Source organism: Muntiacus reevesi, chromosome 2, assembly GCF_963930625.1.
Source record: "Muntiacus reevesi chromosome 2, mMunRee1.1, whole genome shotgun sequence".
Classification (NCBI taxonomy): Eukaryota; Metazoa; Chordata; class Mammalia; order Artiodactyla; family Cervidae; genus Muntiacus; species Muntiacus reevesi.
Window position 1 is genome coordinate 63616161 of NC_089250.1, and position 19275 is coordinate 63635435.

General features: G+C 49.3%; 1 protein-coding gene across 10 annotated transcripts in view; it reads left to right on the forward strand.

Annotated features, from left to right (window-relative positions):
• The window catches only part of EPB41L1 (erythrocyte membrane protein band 4.1 like 1), a 146694-nt gene that overhangs the window by 101124 nt on the left and 26295 nt on the right, over positions 1-19275 (forward strand). For 7 of the 10 annotated variants that reach the window (XM_065921926.1, XM_065921927.1, XM_065921924.1 and 4 more), the window contains 7 exons: positions 3428-3646; positions 6082-6169; positions 6673-6825; positions 9028-9125; positions 9572-9747; positions 11023-11171; positions 14655-14837. In XM_065921926.1, the coding sequence (XP_065777998.1) occupies positions 3428-3646; positions 6082-6169; positions 6673-6825; positions 9028-9125; positions 9572-9747; positions 11023-11171; positions 14655-14837 (1066 nt within the window). The remainder of the gene's footprint in view (positions 1-3427; positions 3647-6081; positions 6170-6672; positions 6826-9027; positions 9126-9571; positions 9748-11022; positions 11172-14654; positions 14838-19275) is intronic. The other 3 variants (XM_065921928.1, XM_065921934.1, XM_065921929.1) reach the window with 2 other exon arrangements.

Genomic DNA, 19275 nt, shown 5'->3' on the forward strand with positions numbered 1-19275 from the left:
GTCAGGGAGGTACTACAGGCTGAGAATGAACTGGAATGTTAAAAAAAAAGTACACAGTAACTTAAAAAGTAATAAAAAAATTGTTTGAAATTGTTCTAAAAATGGTAAAATCATCCAAGTGTGCATGAAAGTTATAAAAAGTCTTGAAAGTTATAAAAGTGGTTGGAAATGTTTCTTCTGAGCCAGTTTGGTTTTTGACAATTCACTTAGAGCTGTAGCCAAATTAAAAAGTTCTGAGAATACGTCGGCAAACAGGTTTTACCGGATGGTGGATTATGGTACAGAAGTTAAAATGAACAAAGTCAAGTCACACGTGCTGACATGGGAAGGGCTCTAACGCAGCCAGTTGAGTGTGAGAAAGCAAGTGAGCTGCACAGTCAGATGTTGCATTTGCTAGCATTTACCTGCTAAAAACTCCCCATTAACTGAAACCGTGTGCATTTTTAAAACTTTATTTTATTGAAGTATAGTTTATTTACAATGTTGTGTTAATTTTTGCTGTATGGCAAAGTAATTCAGTTATATGCACACACACATGTATTTTCTTTCACATGTTCTTTTCCATTACAGTTTATTACAGGCAATAGTTTCCCATGCTATTCAGTAAGACCGTGTTGTCTATCTATTCTGTATATATTAATAATAGCCTGCAAATCCGCAATTCCCATTCTGTCCGTCCTGTACCACCCCTCCCCTCTGGCAACCACGCGTCTGTTCTCTGTGTCTGTGAGTCTGTTTCTGTTTTGTAGATAAGTTCATTCGTGTCATATTTTAGATTCCACATATAGGTGTTATCATGTGGTATGTCTTTCTCTTTCTGACTTACTTTACTTAGTATATGACACACTCTAGATCCATCCATGTTGCTGCAAATAGCATTATTTCATTCTTTTTTATGGCTGAGTAGTATTCCATTGCATTCGGTTGGCTAAAAAGTTCATTTGGGCTTTTCTGTAATATCCTGTGGAAAAACCCAAATGAGCTTTTTGGCCAACCCAATGTGCCACATCTTTTGTATCCATTCATCTGTTGGTGGATATTTAGGTTGTTTCTGTGTCTTGGCTACTGTGAGTAGTGTTGCTGTGGACGTGCGACTGCATGCATTTTTTTGAATTATATTTTTTTCTGAATATATGCCCTGAAGTGGGATTGCTAGATTATATGGCGACTCTATTTTTAATTTTTAGAGGAAGCGCCATACTGTTTTCCATAGTGGCTGCACCAATTTACATTCCCAACAGCAGTCTAGGAGGGTTCCCTTTTCTTCACATCCTTTCTAGTATTTGTTATTTGTAGACTTTTTCATGATGGTCATTCTGACTAGTGTGAGGTGGTACCTCATTGTCGTTTTGATTTGCATTTCTCTAATATTTAGTAACAATGAGCATCGTTTCGTGTGCCTATTGGCCATCTGTATGTCTTCTTTGGAGAAATGTCTATTTAGGGCTTCTGCCCATTTTTTTATTGGGTTTTTTTTTTTTTTTTTACTAGGTTACGTGAGCTGTTTGTATATTTTGGAGATTAAGCCCCTGTTGGTGGCATCACTTGCAAATATTTTCTCCCAGTCCATAGATTGTCTTTTTGTTTTGTTGATGGTTTCCTTTGCTGTGTGAAAGCTTATAAACTTGATTAAGTCCCATTTATTTAGTTTTGTTTTTCTATTGCCATGGGAGATTGACCTAGGAAAACACTGGTATGATTTATGCCTGAGAATGTCTTGCCTATGTTCTTTTCTAGGAATTTTGCAGTGTCATTTCTTATATTTAAGTCTTTAAGCCATTTTGAGTTTATTTTTGTGTATGATGTGAGGGCATGTTCCAATTTCATTGATTTATATGTGACTGTCCAGCTTTCCCCACACCACTTGCTGAAGAGACTGTCTTTTCCCCATTGTATTTTCTTGCTTCCTTTGTCAAAGATTAATTGACCATATAGGTGTGTGGGTTTATTTCTGGGCTCTCTCTTCTGTTCTGTTGATCCATATGTCTTTTTTTGTGCCAATATCATGCTGTTTTGATTACTGTAGCTTTGTGTATTGTCTGAAGTCTGGGGAGGGTTATACCTCCTGCTCTGTTCTTTTTCCTCAGGATTTAGCAATTCTGGGTCCTTTATGGTTCCATGCAAATTATAGGATTATTTATTCTAGTTCTGTGAAAAATGCCACAGGTATTGATTGATAGGAATTGAATTAAATCTTTAGTTGATTTGGCTAGTGTGGCCATTTTAACAATGTTCATTCTTCTGATTATGAGTGTGAGATGTCTTTCCATTTCTTTGAATCATCTCTGATTTCTTTTATTAATGTTTTATAGTTCTCAGCATATAAGTCTTTTACCTCCTTGATCAGGTTTATTCTTGTTTGGTTTTTTTTTTTTTTTTTTTTTGGATGCAGATTCTAAAGGGGATTTGTTTTTTTACATTCCTTTTCTGATATTTCATTGTTGAAGTGTAAAGAAATGCAACCAATTTCTGTATGTTAATCTTGTATTTTGCCACCTTGATGAAATCATTTATCAGTTTTAGTAGTTTTTATGAGGAGTCTTTAGGATTTTCTATATGTAGTATCATGTCATCTGCATATAATGACAGTTTTATCTCTTCCCTACCAATTTGGATACATTTTATTTCTTTTTCTTGTCTGATTGCTGTGGTTAGGACTTCTATTCAATATTATGTTGAATAGAAGTGGTGAGGTGGGCATCCTTGCTTGTTCCAGATTTTAGTGGGAAGGCTTTCAGCTTTTCAGCATTGACTATCGTATTGGCTGTGGCTTTGTCATAAATAACCTTGATTATGTTGAGATATGTTCCCTCTATACCCACTTTCCTAAGACTTTTTTTTATTATGAATGGATGTTGAACTTTATCAAATGCTTTTTCTGTATCTATGAAGATGATCATGTGAAAATTACATACATTTCTAGATGTCCATGGAGGAAAAAGGGGTACCGCAGGGGTAACAGGAGTAACCTCTGGGGGAGGGGATTAGGACTGAGGATGAATATAAAGAAGAAATTTATAATTACCTCTAAAGTTTACATTTTTCCCCACAATAAGTGTATAATAATTGTATAATTCAAAATATATCATATTTTTCAAAAATGGATAACCAGCAAAGCAGTCCTAATTTAGCTTGAAAATGAGTTCAAAATTGAAAATGTTCCCATAGCAGGAAAAATCCATCAAACTTAGAAATGAACAAAAATGCTTAACATTTCATGAAATGTTACATAACCATCTTCTAAGATACACCCAGAGTATTAACACACGACTTGCCGGTATTAACACATGGCATGTCTGAGAATATTCCTCTCCGTGCTGAGCATCGATCAGTTTGGAGCTGATGGATCCATAGGAAGCTGTGGTTGGGGGCGTCCAGGGAGGGAGTGGGCCCCCCTGTGCCCATGCCCACTCTCCCCTCTCTCCAGATACTACCTGTGCCTGCAGCTGCGGGCGGACATCATCACGGGCCGCCTGCCCTGCTCCTTCGTCACGCACGCCCTGCTGGGCTCCTACGCCGTGCAGGCTGAGCTGGGCGACTACGATGCCGAGGAGCACGTGGGCAACTATGTCAGCGAGCTCCGCTTTGCCCCTAATCAGACTCGGGAGCTGGAAGAAAGGATCATGGAGCTGCACAAGACATACAGGTGAGAGGACCTCCACCCAGGCGTCCCCTGGCTCCTCGGCCCGTTGGCCAGAACCTTCCTGGCTAGACCCCAGAGGCTGTGCTGTAAGAACCCCACCTGCTGCTAACGTGAAGTGTGTTTGAGAGCAGATTATCTCATCAGAGGGGAATGATGATAACTCACTATGTGACCTTAAATGACTTCTGTATGGGTGAGATAATTCCATGTCCTTGGCCTCTGAGAATCGGTCTCTTGATCAGCTAATTGGAGATAACACAGTAATTATTATTTATCCTTGGTTAAGTGTCCTGATGTCTCCATCTTGGCATAAAGGTCAAGTTTGCATTCTGAAGCCAGACAATCAGGTTCACCTTTTGGCTCTGCCACTTTCTAACTGGGGCATCTCAAGCTGGTTGTTTCACTTCCCCATTCTTTAGTTTCCTCATCTATTCAGTGGGCACTAATAAAATCTGTTATAGGGTCCTAGGGGGCACTAAATGTCGTGTATTAGAGACTCACCGTGTATAATTGTTGCTCTGTGATTTGAGGGGTTGAGTCATTGATTGTGTAGTGGAAGACACCTTGTTCCAGGAGTTAGAAGATAGCTAACTAGTTGGGTAATGGTGGGCTGGCTATCTGCCCCATTTTCCACCTGTATTTAAAAAAATTTTTTTCCCACCTGTATTTGTAAGGACATAGATTATCAGTGTTTCTCAACTGCTGGTATTGGAGCAGGAGAATTCACTGTGGGGGATGTTTGGGATCCCCGGACCCCAGGCCCTAGATGCCCATAACACCCACTCAGTCTTTGTGACAACCAAAATGTACCCCCTATTTCCAAATCCCTGCCATGAGGGTGATACCCCTTCCCTGAGGGTCCCGTGGAATTAAATGGTCCCTTTAAGCTAGAAGCACTTTGGACTCCAAGTCCAGGCTTGTTAGGGGAACCCAGTGTGATAAATGATACAAAAGTGTTAGTCAGTCAGTCATGTCCGACTCTTTGCAACCCTGTGGACTTAGCCCGCCAGGCTTCTCTGTCCATGAGATTTTCCAGGCAAGGATAGGGAGTGGATTGCCATGCCCTCCTCCAGGGGATCTTTCCCACCCAGGGATCCAACCAGTGTCTCTTATGTCTCCTGTGTTGGCAAGCAAGTTCTTTACCACTAGTACCACCCAGCAAGCCCCTTAGTTGAGACATGTGAGATCTAGTTTTCGACAGGGATTGAACTTGGGGCCCCTGCCTTGGGAGCATGGAACCTTAGCCACTGAACCAGCGGGAAGTCCCCAGCCCTTCAGCTTTATCAGCTCTTTTGACTTAAAGCAGACTGACCTCTAGTATCCAGGCATCCACACAGCAGTTCCCCAAGGTAGACAGAACACAGGAAACTGAGGATACAAGACAGATGGAAGCAAAGTGGTTGGGAACACAACCATGGAGCCACGTTATCTGGATTCAAATCCTGACTTTGCTACTTAATAACTGTGTGCCCTTAGGCAAGTTATTCAAGCTATCTGTGCCACAGTTTCATCATCTATAAAATGAGAATAGTGATATCTACCTTGTAGACTTTTTTATGAGGATTCCCATGAGTTAATACATGTTAAGTGCTAGGAATGGTAACCAGCACATAGTACTCAACAAATATTAGCCGTGGCATACTTTGGCCACCTCATGCGAAGAGTTGACTCATTGGAAAAGACCCTGATGCTGGGAGGGATTGGGGGCAGGAGGAGAAGGGGACGACAGAGGATGAGATGACTGGATGGCATCACCGACTCGATGGACATGAGTTTGAGTAAACTCCGGGAGTTGGTGATGGACAGGGAGGCCTGGCGTGCTGCGATTCATGAGGTTGCAAAGAGTCGGACACGACTGAGCGACTGAACTGAACTGAACTGAACTGAAGTGCAGAGCATACAGTGTCCTGGCAGCCAAAGCAAAGAAGGAATGTGGTGAATTACATAACTCTTTTTTTCAGAAAGGAGAATGTGCATCTGTTCTTCAGGCGAGATTAAATGGTTTCTGATACAAAATTCTGAGAAAAATAGCTGATGTGGGTAATAATTCAGGAGCCCCTGGGTGATTATAATGAGCAGTGTCAGTCACAGTGGTTTCACTGTCGTGAAGAAACAGAATTTATGATTCACGCTTAACCCAATGGCAGAATGAGGCAAAACTCCAGACTCCTGGCTGAGTCTTTGAACACTTCCTGGAGGAAATAGGACTGGCCCTGAGCTTTGGCAGGAGATGAGAGTTCAATGGGCTGAAGTGGGGGGCTAGGGGCATGCCATCCAACACTGAGAGCAGAGGGGAGGGACCGGGAAGGCCCAGCTGCACTGTGCTCCAGAAAATTTGCTTCCTGGAATCCCAGGTTCTGATCATAGCCACCTTCAGCTGGCAGGACTCGGGCCCACGCCTTTCCCATGGCCATCATTGATCACTTTCTTTCCCTTAGGGGCATGACCCCAGGAGAAGCAGAAATCCACTTCCTAGAGAATGCCAAGAAGCTTTCTATGTATGGAGTAGACCTGCACCATGCCAAGGTACTGCTGGGGGCCGGGATTCCCTAGGGCCTGGGAGTGCCCCCCGAGGAACTACCAGGGCCTTCTGGAGGGCTTGGTGTGCCAGTCTTTTCTCATTTCTCATTCCTTGATGCTCCATAACCCTTTACTTCCCCGTGACTCTTATGATTTTTCTTTTTATGAACCTGTCTGTGCCGCCACTAGATTGAGAGCTTCATGAGGGAAAGACATGGGTCTGAACTTATTTCTGTATCCTGAGCACATAGCATATGACCTAGTATGCCTAGTTACCACTAAATGTTTGCTGGGTGAATGAATGATTGAGTGATTGGTGAAAATGATTGAACCAGTGAGTGGGCGAATCAATGACAAAATGAATGGACGGATGGCTCTGTGAGGGATGCATCAGGGGGACTCCATGTGGATGCTCAAACCCTGCTCCAGAGAGGGGTTTTGGGGTGGGTGGCAGGCTGTCCTCAGGCATGGACCCCAGGCCTGACCTTGCACGATCCCTTCTCACACAGGACTCTGAGGGCATTGACATCATGTTAGGAGTCTGTGCCAATGGCCTGCTTATCTACCGGGACCGGCTGAGGATCAACCGCTTCGCCTGGCCCAAAATTCTCAAGATCTCCTACAAGAGGAGTAACTTCTACATCAAGATCCGGCCTGGGGAGGTGAGCCTGCCTAGGGAACCCCTTCTTCCCTGGGATCAACTAAAATGGTGGGACCCTGGCAGCAAGACCTGGGATTTTTCCTACCTGGGATGCATAGATGGAGGGTGCTGGGTGAGGAAAGGGCCCTCTTTTGCTGGGGCTCTCTAAATAGACATTGTACTTTCAGTGTGTGTCTGCGCGTGCACACACACACACACACATATACACACAATAGTGTACCTATAAAGACAGCCACATAGGGACTTCTCTGGCTGTCCAGTGGTTAAAACAATGCACTTCTACAGAACAGACTTTCGAACTCTGTGGGAGAAGGTGAGGGTGGGATGTTTCGAAAGAACAGCATGTATATTATCTATAGTGAAACAGATCACCAGCCCAGGTGGGATGTATGAGACAAGTACTCGGGCCTGGTGCACTGGGAAGACCCAGAGGAATCGGGTGGAGTGGGAGGTGGGAGGGGGGATCGGGATGGGGAATAAATGTAACTCCATGGCTGATTCATGTCAATGTATGACAAAACCCACTGAAATGTTGTGAAGTAATTAGCCTCCAACTAATAAAAAAAAAAACAAAAAAACCCACAATGCACCTCTAATGCAAGGGCCGTGGGTTCAATCCCTAGTCAGGGAAATAAGATGCCATATGCCATGTGTGGGAAAAAATTGATAATAAAAAGATAACCACATATATTTAGGTTATACAGATCAGTGAATGTATCCCCATGTCTGGGCTTCCCTGGTGGCTCAGTGGTTAAAAACTCACCTGCCAATGCAGGAGATGAGGGTTCAATCCCTGGGTCGAGATGATCCCTGGAGAAGGAAATGACAACCCACTCCAGTATTCTTACCTAGGAAATCCCATGGACAGAGGAGCCTGGGGGGGCTACAGTCCATGGGGTCTCAAAGAATCAGAAACAACTCAGCGACTAAGATACAACAGCACCATGTCCACGTTCCTGTGTTTAGCTTACATGTGCTACTTGAGTGTGTACACATATGAAGGTACACACACATACACACGATTATACACACATGCAAACTTGAATACTTCCACCCTCCACATCCCATGCATCACAAACTCCACTTTGTTCTACCTCTAGAATTAGGGCGAGCCCTTCTGCCTCTGTCCCTCTGTCTACTGCCCTGGCCACCATCTCTCCCCTCCACCCCTCCCCTCTCCTTCCCACTGGTCCCCTGGCCTCCACGGTCACTGTAGGCCTTTTTCCTCACAGCTGCTTAAGAGTCTCTTCCAACAGATCAGGCTGTACTCACCCCACTCCCACTCCTCACTTGAACCTTTCAAGGGCTCTCTTTGGCTCTTGAACTCAAGTCCTGACTTTTCTGCCCACCTGCCTCTCACACATGTCTTTGCCCCGCTGCCCCATGCCAATGGCACTCCAGCCCCTTAGGGCTTCTCTGAGATCTTTGAGTAAGCAAACTCTCACCTGTCTGAGCCCTTTGCTTCTGATGTTCCGTCTTCCTGAAATCCTTTGCCCCTCCTTCTCACAGAGCTTGGGTTCCTTTCCCATCCTCCAGCTCTGCTCCAAGATCCCCTGTGTAGAAAGTGTTCCCTGATAACCTTTTCTTTCTATTTATTTATTGATTTGGCTGCACCGGGTCTTAGCTGTGGCACGTGGGATCTTCATTCTGCATTGCAACATGTGGAATCTTTTAATTGCCACATGTGGGATCTAGTTCCCTGACCAGGGATCGAACCCAGGCCCCCTGCATAGGGAACACAGAGTCTTAGCCACTGGACCATCAGGGAGGTCCCCGATCACCCTTTCTAAAGTAGCACCTGACCCCCGGGCCTGCTCAGACATTCTTTGTCACATCACACATCTCTGTCTATTCCCTTTGTGCGCTTATCAGTATCTGAGATGAGCTTGTGTACTCATTTATTATCGATTCTCCTCCCCTCCCCCAACCCCTGAGAATATTCTGTTTGGTCACCATAGTATCTCTGCTGCTTAGCCCTGGACCTGTCACAGAATAAGGGCTTAACCCACCTGATTGATTAAATGAATGAATAAATTATATATATATATATATATATATATATATATATAATTTATATATATATTTATATGAATAAGTAAGCAGGCCAGAGTCATACAGGCCTAAGAGGAGGTGCAGAAAAGCTGGACTGGTGGCAGGAGTGGGCCCAGGCCTTCCTTCTGACCCGCCCTCCTTGGTTTTGCAGTATGAGCAGTTTGAGAGCACGATTGGCTTTAAGCTCCCGAATCACCGGTCAGCCAAGAGACTGTGGAAGGTCTGCATCGAGCACCACACGTTCTTCCGGTGAGCCTGCCCCCGGGCAGGGTGGTAGCTGGGGCTGAGTTAGAGGCCGTGTGAGTGAATGTGGCTACTGTCTTTTCTGTCAGTAGAAGGAGCCAGTAGGGACTCTTGGAAAAGCCTCCTCCTCCTCCTCCTCCTCTTTCCCCAAGCCTCTCCCCTTCTGGACCACTTAGAGTTGTAGGAGGAGAAGGGGGCGACAGAGGATGAGATGGTTGGATGGTATCATCAACTCAGCGGACATGAGTTTGAACACACTCCGGAGATGGGGAAGGACAGGGAAGCCTGGCGTGCTGCTGTCCATGGGGTCACAGAGTCAGACATGACTGAGCAATTGAGCAAGAGTTGTCATAGCTGGTGAGACAGCAGGATGGAAGGCCAGCTGTGGTCCAGCCTTGGGTCTGGCATTGCAGGTCTGGTCCTTCCTCCTTACCTCCACCCCTCGCCTGCAGGCTGGTGTCCCCTGAGCCCCCACCCAAGGGCTTCCTGGTGATGGGCTCCAAGTTCCGGTATAGCGGGAGGACCCAGGCACAGACGCGCCAGGCCAGCGCCCTCATCGACCGGCCCGCGCCCTTCTTTGAACGTTCTTCTAGCAAACGGTACACCATGTCCCGCAGCCTTGATGGAGGTATGCCCCGCACTGGAAGTTGGGGGAGAGGGGTGTGTGAAGGGTACATCACAGTTGATTTGCACCAGGCCTGGAGGCCCAGGAACACTCCTGCATCCAGTGCCTCTCAGCGGGTTAGTTCAGCCTCTGGGTTCCCCTCCTGCTGGAATGTGACCCTGCCAACTCTCTGGGCTTCTCACAACTTCCCTGAGCTGTGGCCTTTTGGGGTCCCAGGTTCACTGTATGGTTTTCTGGGCCCCCTTCCTGAGAAGCTGAGCCGTTCACAGCTTGTCACCATACTGGAATGGTTTATTGTAACTGCAGTGAGGAGATGGTGATGTCCTACCAGAGGCAGAGTTATTCCCAATAATTTTTTGGTTCTACTGGGCTCTGGACATCTAACCACAGGGCACTCTCCACTGCCCCCATTTCTGTTGAGTTGATAAGAGCCCTTACTATCAATGAGAATTGCCTGTACTGAGGCCCAGAAAGGTTGTGTAATTTACCCAAGGTCACACAGCCAACAAGAGATGGATTTGTGATTTGAACCCAGGTTCTAAAGCTGATCAGGAAAGGACCTGGGACTAGAGGCAGCTCAGTTGCTCTTGTATGAAGCAGACCAGAGTTTCTCAAAATGTAGCACCAGAACCAGCCGTGAGCTTGTGAACTTGAGGAGTCTCAGACCTTGACCTGATCCTACTAAATCAACACCCCTTAGGGCCCAGGACTGTCCCAGGATATGCACAAAAGTTTTTAGGAGAGATTCAGGAGCCCCATGGCGCATTGGGAATTAGGCAGATCTGAGTTCCCTGCATTGGAAGCACAGAGCCTAATCCAGGGAAGTCCCCCAAAACAGTATCATTCGTGAGCCAACATTGATCAAATTGGCTCACTCTGTGCCAGACACTTCTCTTAGACACATCAACTTATTTGTTCCTCCTCTCAGTTGTCAGAATTAGCTGCTGTTTGTGGATGAGGCAACTGAGGCCCAGAGAGGTTGTGTCATTTACCCAAGGTCACACAGCCAAGAAGAGATGGAGTTGAGATTTGGACCCAGGCTCTAGTGCTATAGAGTCAGGAAAGGAGCTGGGGCTGGAGGCAGCTCAGTCACCATCCACGTGACCTGGGAAAGCCCACTCACTCCTCGGGGCACTGGCTCCTTATCCCCAGTGTGCTGGGGCTGTTTTGAGTGTCTGCTCTATTCCGGGCGTGGCTGGGCAGGTGGTGGGCTGGCTCCCGGTCCCTGCACCTGGGAGATGACTCACACAGCTGCCCGGCCATCTCTGCCCACTTCAGCAGAGTTCTCTCGCCCAGCCTCCGTCAGTGAGAACCACGATACAGGACCGGACGGCGACAAGCGGGAGGAGGACGGCGAGTCTGGAGGGCGGCGGTCCGAGGCTGAGGAGGGAGAGGTCAAGACCCCCACCAAGATCAAGGAGCTAAAGGTGCGAGGCTGGCTTTCTTGTTTCCTCTGACCTGGGGGGTCAAGAGGCTGATCTTGGGTCTAGGCTCAGCCTTGGCCTTCAGGTACCCCCAGCTATGGCCAAGCATCCTTGCTGTGCGGTGCACCATGGACAGGGCCTTGCCCTTGGGCCATACTCCGTACCTGGACTTGCCAGGTGGGGGTGGGGCATGCTGCCCACCCTGTACCCTACCCCTCCTTTGGCACTCTGCCCCCTGGTGGACTCTGGCCTCCTCTTGCTCACTCCTGATTTGCCCCTTTGCCTCTGATCTGGGTCTGCACAGCCTTTTTCCACCCATGATGGGGTGTCCCTGTAGGCCACAGGGGTGAGGTTCAAGTGTGACACCTCCTGCTGCCAACCCCATCTCCCACCAACCTGTGCACACGCTCATGCAGGCCCACATGGCCTCAGACTCACACACATTCACTCACAGTTATGTACCCCTTCACCCACAGGGTTATGGACCCAAACATGCAGACAGCCTGCGTGCGCACACAGGCATGTGCACATACGGGTGTAGTGTGTTTCCATCACGCACCTCGGGAACACAGGTCCCTGAACACACACTGCCATGCAAGAAGCTTGACTTTCCAGAACCCCTGCATCCCATCTGCTGAGTGTGACTGCCCGCTTTGCCTCCGGTCCTAGTACCCCCTTCTTCGCCTTCTTGGGCTCCCTGCTTCCCGCACCTTCTGACGACCTCACTGCCCTGCTGGTGGCCCAGCCAGCATCCAACAGTGCTCCGGGCTACCTGCTAGACCAGGGTGGTTGCAATTATGTCTAATCCATTTGCTCTACTGATCCTGCTGGTTCCTTTTCCTCCTCCCATGTCCCGCTAGCCGGAGCAGGAAACCACGCCGAGACACAAGCAGGAGGTACTGCGCAGGGGGGTGCCTGTCCCCACCCACCCAGCCATTCATCATTTGTCACCACCGTCCATCCCAGGCTCATATCCCGGCTCATATCTCAGCTTCTTCTCCGCTCCCGGCCATCTCTCTCCATCACCCAAGGCCACCTGCCATCACTCCCTCCCTGTCTTAAACTCATGGATAGACTTCACTCCCCACAACCAGCCATGCTCCCCTCTCTCCCTACCCCTCCTTCCCCCAGCTTCATTCTCCACCTCTCCAGACCACCCCCTGCTTGCTTCCCACCTGCTGACCATCCCCACTGTGTCCCCCCGCCATTCTTTCAATTCATGATTCCATGATTTTATTGAGCTCATCTCCACCCCCATTTCCCTCACCCCCCGTCTTAGACTTCCTTAGACTCCTCTTCCTACACCACTGTCTTGTCATGCCTCCACCTCATCTGTGTCCGCTGCATCCCACCCCAAGCTGCTTTTTGTATCTATTGGCAACCAGATGTGGGGGGGGGTATGGGGGGGCGGAGCCTCAGAGCACATCTGTCTTCTCAGAACCCTGGTGTGCCTCCCACCGCCCCGGTGGGACCCCCGCTGCTCCAGTTCTGCCAGGAAAGCTCCCCCTTCCTCCTCCCCCCCCCCCATTTTTGAGTCTCTCAACTTTCTCCTCCTGTGTTAACCGCGTCTCCTTTCTCCTCCTGTGTTAACCGCGTCTCCTTTCTCCTCCTGTGTTAACCGCGTCTCCTTTCTCCTCCTGTGTTAACCACGTCTCCTTTCTCCTCCTGTGTTAACCGCGTCTCCTTTCTCCTCCTGTGTTAACCGCGTCTCCTTTCTCCTCCTGTGTTAACCGCGTCTCCTTTCTCCTGTGTTAACCACGTCTCCTTTCTTCCGTATAGTCTCCAACTCCTCCTTTGAAACTTAACTGCCAGAGAAGTGGGTCTATTCTCGGGCCGCTGAGGGAAAGGTCAGAGGCTGGGGCATCAGAAGGGTCTGGCTTTTGGGGTCCTGAGATCTGGGTTTCAGCCCCAGTTCTGCCACTGACTCTTTGAGGGTCTCAGGAAAGTCCCCTCAGGCCCCAGCCTGCTGCACAGCAGGGCATTCAGACTAGGTTTCCCCCAGGCCCTTAGCCTTCAAGGACCCACCGCACATGGGGGAACACCACGTGCCCACAGGGCCAGGGCAGCAGCTTATGGATGGAAGGTTACCAGCCATGTCTTGGGTTCACGGCGGCCCAGGCCCACCATCCTGCGCACGCTCTCTCAGATTTGATTTCTCAGACAGATGTCATCCTGGGGCGGCTTTGCTCAGGAAGGGGTGCAGAAGGTACAGACAGATGTCTGGAGGGGAAGCAGAGCCTCCGTGGCATCAGCTTCCTTCCTGAAGTGACTTCAGAGTCAGTCCTAGTGGATCTTTGGATGTCAGACATAAGCCCAGGGGAAGCGTCTAGCCTTGTCCAAGGGCACGCTTGCCTCCCAGGCAGTTGTTCCAGAACCGCTGATCCAGCTTTATCATGACCTGAGATTGTCTGTTTCTTGTCCTGAATCCTCAAACAGCTTTGCAGATAAGGGTCCCTGGGCTGCCAGCCCACCTGCCCTGCCTCCAGAAGTGGGCACACCACTTCCGGCTCCTCTGCAAAGGCTGGCTGGTCCTCACTTGAACTCAGGGCAGATGACTGCCTCATGCTGTACTGGCCAGAGCTCAGACCTGACAGTTTAATAAGGACACACCTGTGGCTCCAGCTATGCCAGGCTCCGTTCCTGTGGCCAGCCCTGGGGCTTACCTTCTCCCTGGTCTGTAAAGGTAGTCTTCCTGAACACCTCACAGAACCGCAGATTCTCCGTCTGGCTGTGTCTCACCCTGTCTGCTCTTGAGGAGTGGGTGCCCACAAGTTGTCTGGAAGATCCTGGGCGGTCGGGGAAGGCAGTGGCTCACAGCAGAGGATGCTGAATGTCATCTCTCCCCAGTCCCTGGCGTGGAAGCAGGATGCTTTCTCCTGGATGTCCCTGGCTTTAGAAGGGCCGTACAGGGCCTGAGCAGTGACGCACACTGGGCTAAGGGGGGCCTAGACTGAGAATCCTACTTAAACACAGTGGTCCAAGGCTTGGCCAGAAGTGGGGACCAGCACCCAGGGAATGACCAGAGCGGCCCAGTGAACAGAGTTGGTGAATTCTCACTGCGGCTTGGTTTAGCAGCCAGAGGAAAGGCGCACCTTGTGAAACTAAAGGGAACTCACCCAGACCCGTGGGATTTGAGTTGACTTAGGTGTTCCGAGGCCAGGAGCCAGTCTGGGGAGAAGAAACGGTGGTACTTGGCCAAAAGTCTCTTCTTGATCTCGAGTGCTTTTTGTCTTTCTGTCTAATCTTGAGTGCTCTTTGCTCTTCTGTTTAATCTTGGTTGGTTTGTTCACCTGTTGGGGCTTATCATCCTTGCTCTGCTTGGCTATGGTGTACTGTGAGGGTAAGAAGGGGCCATGGATGGGACCCACTTTGCTGGTGGAGGGCGGTGATGGGGACCATTACCACCTTCACCATCTTCACCCACGCCTTGTACCCTCCTCTCGGAGCTGTGCCTCTGACAGCGGACTGTCCTCTGTGTACCCCTAGTTCTTAGACAAGCCAGAGGACGTCTTGCTGAAGCACCAGGCCAGCATCAACGAGCTCAAGAGGACCTTGAAGGAACCCAACAGCAAACTGATCCACCGGGATCGAGACTGGGAGCGGGAACGCCGGCTGCCCTCCTCGCCCGCCTCCCCCTCCCCCAAGGGCACCCCTGAGAAGGTCAATGAGGTAGGTCTCACTCTGAGCCCCTCAACTGGGGCCTTGGATAAAGATGGTGGGGAAGGTTGCCATTTCCTGACTTACCACTCCCCTCCACACCCCGCTGCTGCATAAGGTGGTGATGGGAGTGGGACAGTGGGTTAACCCGAGGAAGACAAATTCACTCTATCTTGGACTCTTGGAGCTCAGGGACCACCTTGAAATGCTCTAAAGACTCACCATAGCTGGGACTATTTCCCTTCCTTCAGCCAGAATATAATGGAGAAGGGGCACTGGTTAGAAATGCAGGTTCTGGGGCCCCACATCGGACCTACTGAATCAGAATATTTGGTGCTAGAACCCTGGAATCAGTATTTTAAACAAGGAGATCCTCATACATACACTAAGTTTTAATCCTGGTTACTCTGTCCAGTGAAGTGAAGTGAAGTGAAGTCGCTCAGTCATGTCCGACTCTTTGCGACCCCATGGACTGTAGCCTACCAGGTTCCTCTATCCATGGGATTTTCCAGGCAAGAATACTGGAGTGGGTTGCCATTTCCTTCTCCAGGAGATCTTCCCGACCCAGGGATTGAACACGGGTCTCCCTCATTGTAGGCAGACGCTTTACCCTGAGCCACCAGGGAAGCTCCTACTTCTATTTATGCCTGTTGTGAAAATATGGCTAGGTGGTGGGGGCGGTGTTCCTTCCTGGGAGCATCCTCAGAGCCCCCCAGAGGGGACCAGGTCCTCTAGGAAAGTCAGAACTGTTCCTGAGGCTCCAGGAAAAGGTCCCACTTGACCCGCCTATCAGAGTGAAGAGCACAGGGTGTTTTTTCAATGAGAAAAGAGAAAGATAGACTCTTGAGAACTCCTGTATTTATAATCCCAAACCGTTATTTTTAGCACTGTTACATTTTGGCACTCTTTCCCTCCTGTTGACACTTAGGTGTTTTCTCTCTGGTGCTGCTGCTAACTGATCTAAAACCCACCTGAGGTCTAGACTTAAAGAGTGCCTGGGTTTATATAGTGGCTCTGCTGCCTGCTAGCTGGCTGACTCTGGGCTTGCTACTTAACCTCTCTGAGCCTCCATTAAGTAGAGATAATAAAAGTCCCTAGTTCCTCGGACAGTTGTGAGCAACCAATGAGACAAAGCCGGGAGGGACCGGCAGAGGACCTAGATACTCAGTGTGAGTTACTTCTTTCATCTGGAGAGCCTTGGGACAGAAAGTTAATTTCAAAGCAGAATCCTTTCAAAACTTGGGAAAGACCCTGGAAACCTACTTGGTCCAAGGTCATCATTTTACACATGGGGCACAGAAAATCAGAAAGGGGAAGGCCTTGGACTTAATCAGTGTCATAGCTGCTAGGAGAGGAGCTGGAATCTGATTTTCTCGTGACCCAGGCCATTGTATTCGCTATTAAATCACAGCTGTCTGGGAGCAAGACCAAATTATGTGAAGACCAGGACAGTCAGTTGTGCGTGTACTGCCCTTTAATGCTTTGAAAATTGGTGACGCAGCTGTGATCTGATAAGTGAGATCAGCACTTTGATTGAATCAGCACTTCCCTGGCCTTGACATGCGGGGTGACGGAGGGCCTCATCCAGTGAGGCTGCTGTAGGAGCCCCCTGGTTGGTGATCAAAGTCACGGATGCTCTGGAGGCCTTTAGGTCCAGTGCCATGGAGGGGGGCGCCTGTCTTCACCCCCTGAGGGCTTCTGTGGTCCCCACCAGCACCATCAAGGACCCTGAAGACCCTGCATGGGGCTATGGGGCTGATCTAGTGATCCGGTTACACGCCCCTCTCCTAACTTCCCTGAGAGACTCTTGTCCCGAGTGGCCTCTGTTCAGTCCTGAAGTGGGTGAAGTGGATGCACAGGCTTCTGAAAGGGTCGGACTCCAGCGGACAAGGGACGGCTGAGCCCAAGAGAACAGGGCTCTGGAGTTGAGGTGCCTGTGAGGGGGTGGGTGCCCCACCTGCTGGTGACAGCTGGAACTGCTAGAAGGTGCATCTTATTAGAAGGTGGAGTCTGTTCTACCTCTCACCGCCCCGCCGCCCCGTAAGAAGTGTAGTGCCTTGTCTGGTCCAGGAGCTAACCTTGGAGCGATGGACAATTTAACTGGCCTTCAGCTCTCACTGGCATTTAGAGGCCCTTGGAAATTTGGGAAATGGGAGGCGCTGTAGCCCAGGACTGGACTGGGTCCTTGGGCCAGGGACATCACCTCTCTGAGCCTCACTGCCTAGTCAGACCATCTAAAAGGGCACCAAAATTGCCACTCCACAGCACTGCTGGGAAGTTTGAATGACATAATAGATATAAAGTGAAAGTCGCTCAGTTGTATCCGACTCTTTAAGACCCCATGGACTGTCCATGGAATTCTCCAGGCCAGAATACTGGAGTAGGTAGCCTTTTCTTTCTTCAGGGTGTCTTCCCAACCCAGGGATTGAACCCAGGTCTTCCCCATTGCAGGCGGATTCTTTGCCAGCTTAGCCACAAGGGAAGCCCTAATGGTTATAAAGTACTTTATAAACTGGAAAGTGCTGGACAGTCACGGGGCCGTTGGCTGATGGTAACTAGGATTCCCTGGTCCAGACGTGGGCTTTCTGGGTCTATCCTGCAGGTGTCACTGAGAGTTCCTAGTAGCTCCTCATATACTTTGGGGCCCCATCTGGGCCAGTGGTAAAGTGGTAGGAACTTAAACCAAAATAGGGACCCCATACTATAGAGTTCCCATCTGCCAAAGCCAGATTTTTGTTCCAAAGATAACTTTTTTAAAAAAGCTTTCTGTTTTGTATTACAGTATAGCCAATTAATAGTGTTGTGATAGCTTAAGGTGAACAGTGAAGGGACTCAGCCATACATACACATGTATCCATTCTCCCCCAAACTCTCCTCCCAATCAGGCTGCCACAAAACACGGAGCAGAGTTCCATGTGCTATAAGAGTAAGTTCCAAACATAAGTTTTTAAAAGCGGCTGAAACCCAAACTGCAAGATTGAACCATTGCCTCAACCAAAGACACCCAGGGAAGACGTGGACTCAGAGGCCGAGTGACAGGACTCCAAACCTCTTGAATGAGAGTGGCAGGAGATGAGGAAAGGCCCGAGGTCTGGTGCTGGCTGGCAGTGGATCATGGGCCTCCCTCCCTTGAATGGCTCCAAGTTCCTTTCCATCTCTCCCCAAAGCTCCACATGGCTCCTTCATGACCTAAGGATGCGGGGTTTACAAAGCTGGGCTATTCACGGATTCTGTGTGTGTGTCTCTCCTGCTTTTTCTCTCTCCCTCTCTGTCTCTCCTTCCCTTCCTCCCTCTTTCCCTCTCCTCCGGCCCTGGGCCTCCCCTGCAGTCCCAGAGGACCCAGGACACCTCTCAGCAGGACTTGGCACCTGAGCCTGGGACGGCCGTAGGCTTGGAAGTGTTCACTCAGAAAAGCCTCGCAGCATCACCTGAGGTTACTGTCATCACCTCCCTGCCCGCCCAGAACCATTTTCATGGTCTTAAGAAAGCCCTTTCTCTGGGTTGAGGGGGTTGGACCAGGCTCTGTCCTGCAGGGGAGGAGCAGTGGGTACCCCATGTTGTCCACACACTGTGACAAGTGAGTGTCCCCTCTCCCAGGGATCCATAAAGGGCCATCCTGTCCCTCATTCGTGGTTTCTCAGGAAGGACAGGACTGAAACCATTCAAGGGAGATAGAATAGTCTGAGTCACCTTTGGTTTAAAAAGGGCAGGCAGAAATGACCTCTCCAGCCCCACTGAGGCAGGTGACCTGGAGGCAGACTCTGACTGCTAGGCTTGGGATAAGGGTCGTGGCACCTAACTGCTTTTGCCCTGAGGTCTTGTCTCTGCTCAGAGGCCTGAGTGAAGTCTAGCAGTGGCTCGTTAGTCCATCCATCCCCTGACTCCACCTTCTCTAAACTCCACTTGGAGCTTGGGTCTATTCAGGGTCTTCAGGCAGGTAGAAGTGAGTGTCTTTCTACAGAGAGCATCCTTGGGGTTGTACGGATGTTGTTCAGGCAAGCATTCTAAACTAGGAGGGCATTGCTTCTGTGCTCGGAATGACAGCAGGCCAAGGGCTCTCAGAGCTTCCTGTGCCCCTGCCTGGAAGCCAGGTGGAATCTAGGCCCAGGGGGTTGCATCGTCCCTCTCTACTGGGACTTCGTAGACTGACAGGGTTGGAAAGGATGACCAACTGATCATCTGGGCGAAAATTCCTTCTCCCTGATAGCCAACCCTTCTGTGTTGGCAGAGTGTGTGTGAGGGCATGTAGTATTCTATACTCCCAGAGGAAAATTTTGTAGCTGCTATAAATGTCCTGGAGCTGTAAGAGAGACGTGAGTCAGCTATATAAATGGTAAAACATAAATCACAGTTCCACTCTGAAATTTTCCTCAATGTAAAAATAAAAACAAAACCAGGGGCACTCGAGAGAAGGTGGACAGGAATCAATAGCATCCCGAGGTTAGGGAAG